Source organism: Thecamonas trahens (genome assembly GCF_000142905.1).
Source record: "Thecamonas trahens ATCC 50062 unplaced genomic scaffold supercont1.22, whole genome shotgun sequence".
NCBI lineage: Eukaryota > Apusomonadida > Apusomonadidae > Thecamonas > Thecamonas trahens.
The window spans coordinates 307942-322611 of NW_013657658.1; the positions used below are offsets into that span (position 1 = coordinate 307942).

The following is a 14670-nucleotide window of genomic DNA, read 5'->3' on the forward strand; positions in this document are numbered from 1 at the left end:
ACGGGGTACGGGACGGGAGGGAGGGAGGGGAGGGAGGAGGAGAGAGAGAGAGAGAGAGAGAGAGAGGCTCGGTTTAGGCGAGGCAGAGGGCTAGTTGTTCTTGGGAACCTGATCGGCGAGAAAGGTGGCGTCGGCAATGAGGACGGCGGCGGCAGCAAGGCCGATGCCAACGTTGACAAAGATGAGGATGATGTAGAGGGTGAGCTTGCGGTCGGATTCGGGGGTGCGCGGATCGTTGGAGGCCTTGAAAAGGGTGTTGACAAACGAGGTGCCGCCGAGGAGGCCGACGTAGAACATGGCCACAAACTGGATGTAGTACGGCATCCACTTGTAGATGTCGTCGGCGAGCCAGAAGCCAAGGTTGAGGCCCTGGAGGACGGTGAGGATCTCGATGCGCGAAATCTTGAAGAAGCGCAGCGAGGAGCGCGAGACAAAGACACCGAGCTGGTAGCAGGCGGCGAGGATGACAAACGACTTGCGCTCCCAGAACGAGGCCCGCGGCGAGATGTGGTGCGGCTCGGCGTCGGCGGCGCATCCGACCGAGATCCAGTACTCGAAAAAGTAGACGGCGCCCATGTTGAGGCCGAGCCAGGTGACGAGGCGGAGGCAGCGCAAGACCCGCTGGGCGCCGGTCTCGTTCGGAGGCCCGACCTCGACGCCCGGCTGGACCACGCTGGCGTCAATCGGCGAGATGAGCGCGGTCCGCTCCGAGACGGCGGACCCGGCCTCGAGCTTGGCATCGGTGTTGAGCGAGGCGGCGACGCTCACCGCGCCCAGCGCCTTCTTGGCCACACCGTCCGAGTCATCATCAGCGGTAGGCGGCTTGAGGACGATGAAAAAGGTGAAGACGTAGATGGCGACAAGCGGGAGGAGGAGGAAAAAGGTGAGTGCCACCGAGAGCTCCAGATATGAGAACAGAATCATGGTGAACGAGCCGGCAATGCCGGCCAGGCCGGTGCCAGACGACCAGCCGCCAACCATGGTCGGCGAGTACCGCTTGAGCTCACCGACCATGACGCACTGGCCAAATGAGGTGCCGGTCCCGACAAGGACGACGGCAAAGAGCATAAAGTAAAAGTCAACGTCGGGGGAGAAGGCGATGGCGGTCAGGCCGGCCAGGAACAGAGCCGCCACCACCGTCATCCGCTTTGATGTCGACGTCCGTTCCAGAAACGCCGCATTGATCACTGCGTGTGGCCACCTCGGATGTTGTAAGTACTGCCCTCCCCCCTTCTCCCTTCTCCCACCCCTCTCTCGCAACTAAGACCTCCCCATCACTCGTCAACGTACTCTGAATGAGCGCACCCGTCGCCACATTGGCCCATAGGATGGCTCCGATAGCAGACTCTTTGTGAAACTGCTTGGCAAGGTCCTTCGACTTGGAGTTGACTGCCACGTAAGCTGCGATGGCATTGGGATGGGGGTGAGTAGATGTGGCGCAGCCGATGGTGGGCAGGAAATAAAGGATGAAGCAGCCTCCTACGTGACTTGACCCATCTCAATCTCTCGATCCCCCCCCCCCCCCCTTTCTCGCTCTCCTGCTCATCACACTCTATCTTGCCGCCTTCTGTCGGCAGACTGCGATCTGCGATCTGCCATCAAGTTGCGGCCTGTAAAGATCTCATCAGCTGGTCAAGACCCATCCGACTCGTCGAACCGCCATCAGATCGTCGACCTTCTACCCCCCCCTCCCCTCCCCTCCCCTCCCCTCCCCTCCCCCCCCTCCCCTCCTCCTCCATTCTTGCTGGCCCGTACCAAAGTTGTTGATGGTGCCCATGATAAAGAACCCAATCCAATTCCGAGCATAATGAGCATCCTCCACCTGCACGCCCCCCATCCCCCATACATCCATAAGTATTGATATTATGCCTATGCCCCCCCCTCCCTCCCCCCCTGTCTCCCCCCCCGCCTCACCCTCTCGCGCCTCTCCCTCCCAACCAAGTCACGAGGCGCAGGTCACCCACCCTCACATCCCCCCCCAGTCACCTACATGACGCATGGGAACACCCACGGCTCCGGCAGCACCCATGCCTCCCATACTCGTCTTGTTCTTCTACCACTCCCAAGGGGGGGTGTGGGGGGGGGGGGGGCAGGAGGTGGTCTGTGAGAGAGCTGCAGAGGTGCAAAGGCAAGAGGCTGGCTGGTGTGCCGGCCAAGACGTCGCAGTTTGGGCGCGTTGCTGGAGGTGGCTACCATCATCATCATCATGCTCCACTTTGGTGAGACCTCATTCTCGAAGCTTGCATCGCCGGCAATCTTGTGTTGTCTTTTGTTGCCTTGATTGCCACTATTGTCCTCCGCCGGTGATATTGAGTCGATGACAGAGCTGTACATCAACTATCCCCCCGGCCGGGCTGGGGCCATCGGGGAGGGCTGTACGACTCTTCAGACAGCTGAAGAGCCAGCATCTGGATCCTGATCTCTTAAAAACTAGTGATCATCGTAGCCATACTTCTGACCATCACCGTAATAACCTTGGCTGTTGCTGTGCCCAGAGTCACGCCGAAAGTCGTAGTCAAACTCGCGTACGTCGTCGCTGTCAAAACCCGGCGGCGAGTGCAGGTCGGCCGGGGTGACCGCGGCGGGACGCGCGCTCCTGCCGTGGCCTCGCTGGCGGCCACCGGGCGAGCGTGCATCGGGATTCGAGAGTTTTGGCACTGGGCGGGCACGAAACATCCGGGCTTGGCGGGCCTCGGCTTCCTTGCGCTCCTTGCGGCTTGTCCGGCCCTTGACGCTTACATCTGCGGTGCGCCGCTTCTTGCGTGCCTTGCGCTGCACCTGCCAGCCCGGCTGGCGCGGCTCGGCTACCTCCTTGATCACCATGCGCCCTGCCCTTCGTGTCCCCCGCGCGGCGCTGCTTCCCGCGCCCGGGGGAGAACCGTCCGTGCGCGCGTGCCGCGACACTGCCGGCGACTTGCGCCGTGTTGACCGCCGCGGCTGGCTCGATGCCATCTTTGACCGCTGTTCGCGGGTCATGGCGCCTGGAGCAACAGCCGAGACGGTTGACATTGCAGCAGCCACACCCTTGAGCAGCTCATGCGGCTGGGCCATGTCATCCGCCAGCGACACCGTCCGTCCCGATCGCCGTCTCGGCGGCACCCCCCCGTTGGCCCTCTTTGCCCGCTCCCGTCCCAGCACCCGCTCCCGCAGTTTGGCATACTCCGACTTGGCAGGAGGGTGACCATATCCGTAGCCCTGACCATGGGCATAGCCATAGCCATCGCCATCGCCATCGCCATGGTATCCACGTCGTTGTTGATGATGATGCTGGTGATGTTGATGTTGATGATGATGACCCACTCCATGATGACCACCTTGATCACCACCATATCCGTATCCGTTCGCCACATCATCGCCTTGCCCATGATATTCAACCCATACCCATACCCATGCCTGTCGCCGCCACCATCACCACCACCACCACCTCCTCCACCGCCACGCCGCCGCCCGCCACCGCCACCGCCACCTCGTCCTCCTCTCCGTCGCTCATGGACCGGAGGAGCCATGACGGTAGCCTCGGCTCCAAAAGTCACGTTCTTTCCCATGCGTCACCGACAGGTCCACCTCCCCCTGGTCAAGCTCCACGCAAGACTAGACTACGCACAGAGTGTGGTGTGTCGCCCCTTTGCTCGCTTTCCCGTTCCCGTCGCTGTTGGCATTCACCGCCGTCATTGCCTTTTGGGCGTTGGTTGTCATTGGCATTCGTTCCTTCCATTGGCGTTCATGGCTGCTGCCACTGAACAATGGCGGAAGCACGCAGCTGATGGATGAGCCACAACAACACACATCCATGTCATGTCACCCATCGCCTGGCGTTGATCCTTTACTGCTAAAAGTCGTAGATGAACCAGTCGAGGGAAGAGAGCTCGAGGAACTTCATGGCCACAAACGGGTGGAGGCCGCCCATCTCGTACTGGGCGCGTAGGATGCACTCGACCTGCGACTGACCCTTGTTGCGGAGCATGGCCATGATCTCCTTCTCGTCCTCGTGGAACTTGGCGTTCTTCCGTGCCCACCGCCGCCGCGCTCGTTCCAGCCGCATAAAGTGCGACTTGGTCTCTTCGATGCGCCCGTCGAGATGCGCCCGCACGTCGTCGAGCGCCGTCCGCTTCTTGGCGTTTGTCGCGAGCGCCCGCGCGAGCGCTGCGTGCTCGACCTTGAGCGTACGCAACGCGGCCTCCTCGGCCGCGTTTAGCTTGCGCCCCGCCCCGCTCAGCGAGCTCTGCGCGGCCTCGACCTGCTCCATCCGGGTGTGCATCTCGCTGTCGGCGTCCTCGATGTGCGCCACGGCGTCGTCGTTGAAACCGAGCTCGATGTCGAGCTTCTCGGTCTCGAGCGCGAGGCCTTGCTCCTCGAGATCGTACCGTCGCGCTTTGAGCCGATGCTGCTTCTGCCGGACCTTGAGCAGTTGGTGTCGCATGGTGAGACCCTTGGAGGCTGTCACCTCGCGGCGGTCGAGTACCTTGCGCTTTCGGATCTTGAGGTCCTGCGTCCACTCGTCCACAGACACATTGGCGCTCTCCACGGCCTTGCTCAGCTTGCGTGCCTCGCCCTGCGTCTGGGAAATCATCGCATGTAGCCGCGGCTTTTCGCTCGGCGCTATGCCCGGCAGCTGCTGCTTGAGCCGGTCGATGTCGGCGTGCTTGGCGTCGAGTGCAGCCTGCTGCTTCGCCACCTCTTCTTTCCGCGCCTCCAGCCGCTGGAACTCAAGGGTCAGGTCGTGATCCTGTGCATCGAGCCGCGCAGACTCGTCGCTCATGTCTTTCTCCACAGACCCATATGAGGCAAGGAGCTTGGCCTCACGGTCCTGAAGCGCCACTTCCTCCTCTTGCACCTCCATCATCATCGACTGCAGCTGCTCCTCCTCGTGGAGCAGCGTCCGCCACTGCTTCGCCGCCTTGCCGCCTTGGAACGAGCGCTGGTAAAGCGCCACGTTTTTGCTAGCCACGTACGTCTCTTCGCGCAGCTGCGCCGGCGTCGGCGACGTCGACCGCGACCGCCGAGGCGATGCCTCGCGCGAGCCACCGATGTTTGCTCGCGTCGGGCTCAAGGTTGCCGCGCTCGCCCCGTCGCGCTCTGCGTCGAGCTCCTTGCGCGCCTTAGCGTACGCCCGGAGCTTGGCCACATACGCCGGCGACGCGTCCGGCGCCATCGAGTCCATCAGCTCGTCGTCGTCCAACGAGCCCGAAGATGAGCCCTCGTCGTCGTGCACTACCCGCGAGTTGCGCTTGATGAGAGAGGTAACCTCGCGCAGCGAACCATGCAGCGCCGTGTCAGCCGCCAGTGCCGCCGTCAGCCGCCGCACCTGCGCCGCTGCGCTTGCCCGACGCGCCTGCATCTTGTGCAGCTCCTCGCTCGCCTTTTTCCGCTGCTCTTGCAGCGACGCCACGCTCGGCGCCGACGAGCCGAGCACCACCTCGCGCGACCGGAAGTCTGCAATCTCGTACTCGAGGTCGCGCGCCTGCACCTCAGCCGACTGCACAAACTCGCGAAGCTCCATGATCTTCTTGCGCTTCTCGGCTTGCGACGCCGGAACTACTGTCAGCTCCGCATCCACCAACGCCTGGTGCGAGCGGGTCTCGCTCAGCTGAGTGCGCGCAGCCTCGACAGCTTGCTCGTCGCCCGCCTCGCGCGCCTCGGCCTCGCGGATCTCCAGCTCGGCAATCCTGGCGACAAGCTCATCGTGGATGGTCTCCACCTCGTCCTCGCTCAGATGTGCACACTCCTTGGCTACCGCCACCACCCGGAACCGCGCCGTGTCCAGAGCACGTTCAGCCTCAGTAGCTGCGGCCTCGTCACCCGCCGCCTGGGCGGCATCAAGCTTGGCCTCCAGCCGCACAACCTCGGCGTTGGCTTGGTGCAGCGCCTTGAACCGTGCCTTGCCGTCGAGTTGCTGTGCCTCGAGATAAACTAGCCGGCGCTCGAGCACCACGCGCCGATCGTCAAGTGCACGAGTCACATCAGATCCGCTACCAGCCTCTTGCGCTGCCGCCAGCTGGCTCTCTACCTTGCGCAGCTCGATCTGCGTCTTCCCGGCCTGGGTCTGGAAGTGGCGAACCGCGGCAGCGCGGGCATCGTCCTTGGTAGATGCGCCGCCGGCGCGCCCACGTCCGCGTCCGCGCTGCAGTAGCGAGCTACGCCCACGCCCTCCACCTTTGGGCTTGGGTGGTGGTTCAACCGCAAGCACCTGGTCGGCGTAGTGAACCTCTGCCAGCTGCCGCTCCAGCGTCGCCAGCACCTGAGATGAGACACGCTCGTGCCGCTGGTGCGCCGCGCCGCGGACTAGGCCGCGCCGGGCAGAGATCTCGCCTCGCAATGCGGCTTCTTCTGCGCTGATCTTCTGCCGCACCGCGGTGCGAGCGCTGGCTTTGAGCGCACGGGTGTGTTCCGACAGCGTCCTCGTCCGCGCCCGTAGCGCGTCCAGCTTGACCTCCTGGTGCTCACGGACCTGGGTCGAGTTATCTAGAATCGACTCGCCAAGCTCGGCCAGCTGCGAGTCGCCTTGCTTGGTCGACTTTTCGCCCGCGAGCTCAGAGTGCAGGTCATGGAGTCCGAGCTCCTTGGCCGTCAGCTCGGCTGTCACAGTTGTCAACGCCTCCACACGAGCATGCGCCGCGTCCACCTCGCCTGGCACCCTGTCGGTCTCCAGTGTCGAGCGCTTCCGTGACGCCGACCCAGCCCTTCCACCGCCGGACGTCATCATCTGCTTCAGCTGCACCTCGGTCGACTCTTTGCCCATCTGTTCCAGCATCGGCGCAAGCTTCTGCTCCAGCTCGGCCGCCTCCTTTTGCTGCTTCTTGCCCGGGCTCGACTCGGACGATGCTGGTGCATCGCCATCGTCAGCATCTGAGCCCGACCCGGAGCTCGGTCCCGAGCGTGAAGCCCGAGCCCGAGCCCGGCTCGAGTCCGAGCTGGCCTCTGAGCCTGAGCGGCTTTGTAGCGCCGCCGTGGCCTTAAGCGGCCCCGATTCACCTGTCTTGCCTGCTCCCGAAGCGGTCCGAGTCTCGGCTGACGCGGCCGCTTTGCCAGACGTCTTGGCCGACGCCGTGGCCGACGCCTTGCCCTGGCCCGCTGCACGGACTCCGGCACCTGGCAGCGCCTTCTCTAGTCGCAGCAACACTGGATGGGTGGCGTCCACGCCAGCCTCCCTGGCCACTTCGGTCTGCCGCACAGCATGGGCCTCGACAAGCGGAGCGTCAACTAGAGTCGGTGTGATCTTGGCGAGAACCCGTTCGAGACGGGCCACTCGCTTCTCAATCTTGGGCTTGCGAGTCGCTTGTCCTTTGCTGCCGCCAGACCCAATCGCGTCCTTGGCCAGCAAGTTGGGCATACAGCAGCTCGACCTGATCCTCGAGTTTCGGGAGCGGCTGGCGCTTGCGCATTCGAGAAGCCGACGGCGAGTCCATCGCACCAGGGCCATCATCCGCACCAGAGAGACAGCTTGACGGACGAACTTGAGCCGGAACTCGAACTCGAACCCGAACCCGGGCCCGAGCCTGAGCCTGAGCCTGAGCCCGAGCCCGAGCCCGAGCCCGACCAGGACCCGTCCTCTTGGATCGCATTTCCACCTTCTGCGGCCCGAACAGCAGTGACCAGCAGCGCGTCTTCGCGCGCAGGCGTCCCGCCGTGCATCGCCAGAGGGGACGACGGCTTGGGCGAGGTCCGCGACGATGGACGCGAGCCGGTGCCAACCAGCTCGGTGATGGACGGCGAGCGTGTCGCTCGCATCCGCTGAACCTGCACCCGCTGCTCCTCGATGGTCGTGTTCTGCTTCTCCAGCTGCGCCAACTGCCGCTTGAGCGCAGCAACCTCGCCGGTCGACTCTGCCCTTGCAAGCTTGCTCTCGACAACCACCCGCTCGCGGGCCACCTGGTCTAGCCGCCGCTGCAGCTCGCGGTCGCGGCTTTGAAGCTTTGAGTACCCGCTGTCAAGGCCGGGCGAGCCCGGCGATGCGACGCGATGAGGTGTTGCGGCCGCTGGACTATCCACATCGTGTGTAGACCCGTCGTCGTCAACCTTGCCACCGACACCGTCGCCTTCATAGAGGACACCGAGGACGGTGACCACCGAGTCGAGCGTATGCTCCGACTCGGCAAGCTCCTCTCGCACTTGGATTTTGCGTTGCCGCAGCGTGTGCAGCTTCTCAGCATCGCGCCCTGGCTCGAGGCGGGCCTCGGCAGCAGCGAGCTGGGCTTCACGCTTGCGCAGCGTCTGGATTCGGTCTTTGAGCTCGGCCTTGGTTGCCACCAGTTTGTCCTTCGTCCGGTCGCCGTCGAGGTGGGGCATTGCTATGATGTGCGAGATGCCCGAGCCGGACGGCGAGCACGACGAGTCGTGGTCCGCACTCTTGCTGCTTCCGGGCGGGGAGCCAGGAGCAGCGCTGCCAGAAGCTGCTGCCTCCACATCACCCGACCCGTCCTCTGGTCGAGCACCGGCTCCGCCGCTGGAGACGCCCGGCTCGGCCGAGCTCTCGCGCGACCGCGCCGAGCGATCGCTGCTGCTACGGTCGCTATGGGTGAGAACCCGCAGCCGCGCCTTGCGCTTGAGGTCTTTTCACGGCGCGCAGACGTTGCCGCTGCCAACTGGGCATGGAGCTCGGCCTGGACCTTGGCGCGTTCGCGCGCCATGTCTTCGAGCGACGCGCCGTTGAGCTCCATCTCGCGCAGCCTAAGCGCCGCAAGCTGAGAACTCACGAATGAGTCCTTTTCTTCAACTAGCGTCGCCAGCGAGTCCATTGCCTGTTGTTTGGACGCGTCTGCAGGGTCAATGGCGGCAGCCTGCAGCGAAAGCGAGGTCCGCAGCGTTTCGACCTGCTCCATCTGCGCCTCGAGCTCGGCGCGCCGCGCAGCCACGTCGTCAGTCGACTCGACAGGCGGCGCCGCCAGATGCAGCGCCTCGGCAAACTCGGCAGCGTCGGCAGCTAGCCGTTCGGCTGACGCAGTCTCAAATTCCTCACGCTGTGCCGCCAGCCGTGGTTCCAGCTGCGCCCGCAGCGCGGTAAGCTCCTTTTCGCGTGCGCTCACCGACGCCTCACGCTCATCAAGCTCGTTCTTTCTCGCCGCCAGCTGCGACTTGAGCTCGGACAGCTCGTTCTCTTCAGCATCGAGCTCAGCCTTGACCTTGAGCAGCCGCTGGTGCTCCTCATGCAGTTCGGCGAGGGCTGGATTGTCTGTGGCCGCCACCGCAGCCGTCGCCACCGAGGGAGCCTCAGTCTGAACACCCTCGTCTTCGGTAGGGTGGAGAAGAGGTGCACCCGGCTCGACACTCGCGGTGGCGCGAGCAGCCTCCATGGCTTGCATCTTCTCCCGAAACTTGGCCTGGGCCTGCTTGAGCTTCTTAGCCTTGCGAACGAGCTCGGCCTTTTTGGCTTTGAGGTCGGCCTCTTGGTGAAGAACAGCAGATCGCTCATCATTGAGCAGCACGAGCTGGGCCTCGAGCTCGGCGGTGTTTGGTGCCGATGGCCCAGCAGTGTCAGGATTGGCAGCAGTTGCGTCGGTGCCAGAAGCAGCGTTGATGAACGGCAGCGCCGCGCTTGGCAGCGGCGTGTTAGGAGTGAGTGTGATGTCGATGCCCGGCTTGTTGGCATCACCCGGCGCGTAGGCCACCGGAACGACGAGCCCGTTGTGCCGCCGCCGGTAGCGGACAAGGAGAAACAGGAGGAGGAGGCAGCAGAGAATGAGAAGGACAAGCCAGAAGACCCAAAACCAGAACGAGGTCGGCTCGACAAGAGGTGATGGTGCCGACGACGGCGAAACAATGCCGATACCGGTGGCAGTCGAGACTGCGCCTGGCGGCGGTGGTGGCGACGACGCGCCCGGCGGAGGCGGAGGTGGCGGCGATGAGGCTGGCGGCGGAGGAGGCGGGTTGTTGGGTGAACTTGGGGTTCCTGGCGGCGGCGGTGGCGGTGGCGAAAACGTGGGTGGTGGCGGTGACGGCGGTGGCGGCGGAGGTGACGGGAGGCCGCCCGGCGGCGGCGGGGACGCTGTGCCCGGTGGCGACGGCGGCGGCGGCGGACAGGCAGACCGGTCGCCGATGCAAGTGCCGTAGCCATCGCAGGCGTCGGCAACCGAGCAACTTGCGCCATCGTTGCACGAGGTGCCCGCAGCGGTGTATGAGTTGGCCGGACACGACGGCGCCGAGCCTGAGCAGGTCTCGGGTACGTCGCACGACGAAGCTGCGGCGCGGCAGACAGTCGAGGCCGGGGCGTAGGCGTTGGCCGGGCAAGACGCCGAGACACCATCGCATCGCTCTTCGACGTCGCAGGGTCCAGTCGGAAAGCGGCAGATGACGCCTGATGGCTCAATAGAGCAAGACGAGGAGCAGCACGTGCCCGGCGCGCCTCCGTGGTCGCAGGCTTCGGGCCCCTCGACCACGCCGTTGCCGCAGACGCAGACCACAGTGCCCGAGACACAGGTCCGCGACGGCGATCCGGCGCAGGTGTCGCCAGTGGTGCAGATAGAGCCATCTTCACATGGCGCGCCGGCGGCCTTGGCGACGTCGGCCGGGCAGACAGCCGACGTCCCGGTACAGGTCTCGGGCAAGTCGCAGTCTGAGGCAGCCGGGCGACAGACGGCCGAGGCCGGACGGAAGCTGCAAGTCACGGGGTCACAGCACGACCAGTCGCCGTCTACCGGGTCGCACGCCTCGCCGCACTCGACCACACCGTTGCCACAGGTGGCTGCGGAGCCGGGACTTGCCACTGCCGAGTAGATGTCCCAGTCAAAGGTGCCCGAGGTCATGCCGGCATAGACGGCAGTAAACGAGCCGTTGACCGTGCCGACCACGGTCGGCTCGGCCTGCGGCAGCGAGTCTGACGACGCGCTCGGCTCGAGTGCGCTCGGCGCAGCAAACGATGAACCGCCATTGATTGAATGTGTGACCAGGATGTCGTCGTCAGCACCAAGCGTCGATGAGAGGGTCGACGACGAGACCCAGAGCGCGACAACAATGCAAGGATCTGCCGCGGCGTAGCGGATTGCAACCGAGTGGTCGTTGCCGTCGTCGGACGGTGCGTTGACGTTGAGGATGTTGACTGCCGACCATGACGCTCCGCCGTCGACCGAGCGCGAGTACAGAATGTCGGTGTCGGAGCCAAGAGCAACAAAGGTGCCTGTGGACGGGCGGGTGTACGAAGTGGCCTCCGAGTGCCAGGTCACGGTCCACACCCCGTCAGTGGAGACGGACAGGCTCGGCGAGTAGTCGCGGGCGGAGCCGTCGGACGCCGCATTGGACGCGATCCGTAAGGGCGCGGTCCAGATAGCGCCGGCGGCGTCTGTCGAGGTGGCAAAGAAGATTTCAAAGTCGGAGCCGGTGCTCACACCGCCGCCCCACGAGCCAGGCGCGTACCAGACGAGGCCGAGCGGCGATCCCGCCAGCATGGGTGCGGCAAAAGCAGGCGCATACTCGGACTGAGAGTCCGCGGTGGCCAGCGCGGGGAAGAGCGGCTCCGGCGAAGCCCAGCTTCGTCCGTTGTCGGATGACCGGGCGACAAGCAGGTCGATGTCGGTGCCGAGTGCGCCGGCCGAGCCGACGGCAGACTCGTCCGACTGCCACACGGCGAGCATGGAGCCGTCTGCGGTGGCGATCAAGGCGACAGCGCGGTCATCACCCGAGTCGGCGGCGTAATTGGTGTTGACGTAGTGCGGCGAAGTGGCCTCAAACGCGCCTGCGGCGACGTTGTAGACCGCGGCGACAATGTCCTCGTCGGCGCCTACGGCGGTCCAGGCGACGACTACCGTCGAGCCGTCTGCCGAGAGCGCGAGCGCAGCGGCGATGTCGTCATCGGCCGCCGAGTCTGTTGTCGCAGCAGCCGGAACAACCAGTGCAGGGCTTGTCCAACTCACACCAGCATCGAGCGAGACGACGTAGACGAGGTCGGCGTCCGAGCCGGCCATGCCACGACTGGACCATACAGCCAAGACGGCAGCTCTAGCGACGCCACCTGGGACGGTAAAGACAGCAACAGCAGGATTAATGTCTTGGTCAGCATCGGTACTTCCACTTGGATCCAGATGACCTTGCGGTGACCATGTCGGTGGTGACGAACCATCCGCAGGCCGGGTGGTAGCTAAGAGGAACATGGTGAGAAGGACGACCACAGCAGCTGCCAAGCCCTGCATGCCATGACCATACCCTCGTACCATTGCTTGCCACTCCCACCACAGTCACTCCCACAGAAAGCGCAGAGGCTAAGCTGGAGGCTTGAGTGGGATGAGGTTGTGGGGTGGAGGAGAGGGGCGTATACCTATGCCTGTGCCTGTGCAGGGGCTGGGGTTTGGGAGGGGGAGGAAGGTCAGAGTGTCGCGCGCGCGCGCGATCGATCGCCGCCGACAGTCGACAGCCGACACGGGCAGGGGGGGGGCGCGGGTGTGTGGGGGTGTGGGGATGTGGGATCGGTTGCGGGAGAGGAGAGGAGAACACGAGGAAAAGAGAAAGGGGAAGGTGTGTATGTGAGAGGAGGTTTGTGTGTGTGTGTGGTGTGTGTGTGTGTGTCAAAGTGTTCAAGTATCTCGGCTTGATCGAGGTGGTTCGGTGGCCGTGTCAGTGGCGGCAGCACAATGGTGGTGGTGTTGGTGGTGGAGACATGCCCCGCCCGGCCCTCCTTGCCTGACACTTCGCGTGCGGCACCACGTCTCCACACACGCATCCAGCCACCCCCCCCCCCTCCTATTCGAGGCGGATATGGCCATGTCTGGTGTTGAAGGATGGTGGGCTGGACTAGTGACCTCCTTCCCCTACTCTGAACGGACGCTGTTCACGGCAGCTGCCTTTGCTGTGCACGAGATGGTGTTTGTGGGCGTCAATGTGGCACTCTTTGCTGTTCATTGGTTGGGCCTGTTCCGCGAGTACAAGATCCAGAGCGCCAAGTTTCCATCGGGATCACTGCTGGCAGAGACGGTGAAGACCATTGTCATCAATCATTTGATCGTCCAACCGCTTCTGTTGTGGTATCTGTACATTCCCTTCAAGGCCATGGGCTTCCACATCTCGCCGCAGCTGCCATCGGCTTGGGAGATGGTGTGGCAGATCGCTGTCGCCGTCGCCGTCAATGAGACTCTCTTCTACTTTGCTCATCGGACGCTCCATACGAAAGCCTTGTACAAGGCCATTCACAAGCAGCATCATCGCTACCATGCCGCCGTGGGCATTGCCTCTGAGTTTGCCCACCCGGTTGAGGATCTCCTTGCCAACGCCATTCCCACTCTGGCCGGCATGTTGCTGGTCGGCCCGCATCTGGCCACGCTGCTGGTCTGGCTTGCGCTGCGGGTGCTTGAGACGGTCGACGCCCACTCGGGCTATGCCTTTCCTTGGTCGCCCTTCCACTTTATGGACGTCGCCGGCAAGCACGACTTTCATCACTCGCACAACGTCGGCTGCTTTGGCACCTTTTTCTCGGTCTTTGACATGATCTTCCACACCGACGAGGCTTACCTCCGCCACAAGCACAAGCTCGCTACCGCCGCAGCAAAGGCCAAAGCCAAGTAGCCCGATCTCCGCCGTTGCACGAGTTCAAAACTAAACCACATCTGCATGACTGGCCACTCCGGGCTCGAGAACGAGCGGTAGCGCCGACGCTACCGCAGCACGGGCCGACATCACTGCCGGCGGCTTGCTCTCGCTGTGCAGTAGCGAGATGGAGGCTCGGGTGGCGTAGTAGCCGTCGTCATCGACAGCCTCCATCCGACACAGGTCGAGGGCAACCAGATCCTGATCGCCAAAGACCGTGATCGACTGCGTCACGCGCGGGACCGCTCGGCAAAGCGCAGGCCGCGCCTTGACTGACGTCCGCGACTTGGCGAGCGTGCAGTGCGGGGTAAAGCCGGCCCACGGCTGCTGCGGCGGAAAGGCGAGACCTTCGGCATCGAACCGGGCGTGGAGATCGGCAGCAATCTCTTGCAGCGCTCCGATAACGTCAACGTTGGTCAGCGACGAGTGTGCCAGCGTCGCAGCACGCGCCCATGGCGGGACTTGCGCGAACAGGACCTGGCCATTGCGGAAAGACTCGAGGCCTGCGAGCCGGATGGCCGGCTGAACGCCATCGGCAGCATCGCGCAGCTTGGCCATCACCGCTTGGATGCCCGGCGCAGCAGCGTCCAGAATTCGCCGAGCGGCGGCAATGCCAGCAGGCTCATCACCGCGCCCGAGCCGAAGCACACACAGCGTGAGGTGGATCTTAGGAATAGCAATCAGGGTGGGCGCGGCCTCCGGCTCGATCGCCACCACAGCCTCCTGCACCTTGCGCAGCCCGTCGAGCGCTACCACGTCGTCGATGCGGATCGAGACAAAGTGATCCGCTGATTCTTGCCGTTGTCGACCCCGACTCGCGGCCCCAGCTGCCTTGCCCTTGCCCGTCCCTCGCGCGCCACCGAAATGTTCGCCCGTTCCTTCTCCGCCACGCCGCCGCCCCCCTCGCCGCGGTCCCCGCTGCCCCCGCTGCCCGCGCTGCCCCCGCTGCCCCCGCTGTCCTCCACGCCCATCCTCGCCGCTCTTTCGCTTTCCATCTCCCGAGACCTTTGACATGCTCTCTCCTAATTCCAGCGTCAGGTATGACCCTACCTACACACTCCCACACCTCACCCTCACCGTCACTGGCAAGTGGCACCTGTCCACTCGAGATTCGCCTCAACCCCCCCCCCTTCCTTCCCTCAGCACAACAACTACTATTTTTTG

The 14670-nt window shown here is 64.1% G+C and overlaps 4 protein-coding genes across 4 annotated transcripts; 1 reads left to right on the top strand and 3 right to left on the bottom strand.

Annotated features, from left to right (window-relative positions):
- Positions 1-57: 57 nt before the first annotated feature.
- On the bottom strand, positions 58-2056 carry AMSG_05316 (uncharacterized protein). Its single transcript, XM_013902573.1, has 4 exons — positions 1991-2056; positions 1756-1822; positions 1291-1401; positions 58-1187 (listed from the first exon to the last, which is right to left on the bottom strand). Exons 1-4 carry the CDS (start codon positions 2036-2038, stop codon positions 91-93), a joined length of 1323 nt encoding a protein of 440 aa, XP_013758027.1. The 5' UTR covers positions 2039-2056; the 3' UTR covers positions 58-90.
- Positions 2057-3829: 1773 nt separating this feature from the next.
- On the bottom strand, positions 3830-12033 carry AMSG_05318 (uncharacterized protein; the record flags this gene model as incomplete). The annotated part of the gene is made up of 4 exons (XM_013902574.1): positions 8524-12033; positions 7479-8494; positions 7344-7453; positions 3830-7309 (listed from the first exon to the last, which is right to left on the bottom strand). The coding sequence occupies exons 1-4, from the start codon at positions 11892-11894 to the stop codon at positions 3830-3832; spliced, it is 7977 nt and encodes a 2658-aa protein (XP_013758028.1). The 5' UTR covers positions 11895-12033.
- A 213-nt stretch (positions 12034-12246) lies between these two features.
- Positions 12247-13485, top strand: AMSG_05319 (4-alpha-methyl-sterol C4-methyl-oxidase; the record flags this gene model as incomplete). The annotated part of the gene is made up of 2 exons (XM_013902575.1): positions 12247-12252; positions 12784-13485. 2 exons carry the CDS (start codon positions 12247-12249, stop codon positions 13483-13485), a joined length of 708 nt encoding a protein of 235 aa, XP_013758029.1.
- A 30-nt stretch (positions 13486-13515) lies between these two features.
- On the bottom strand, positions 13516-14520 carry AMSG_05320 (uncharacterized protein; the record flags this gene model as incomplete). Its single annotated transcript, XM_013902576.1, has 2 exons — positions 13516-14354; positions 14472-14520. 2 exons carry the CDS (start codon positions 14518-14520, stop codon positions 13516-13518), a joined length of 888 nt encoding a protein of 295 aa, XP_013758030.1.
- Between the last annotated feature and the right edge of the window lie 150 nt (positions 14521-14670).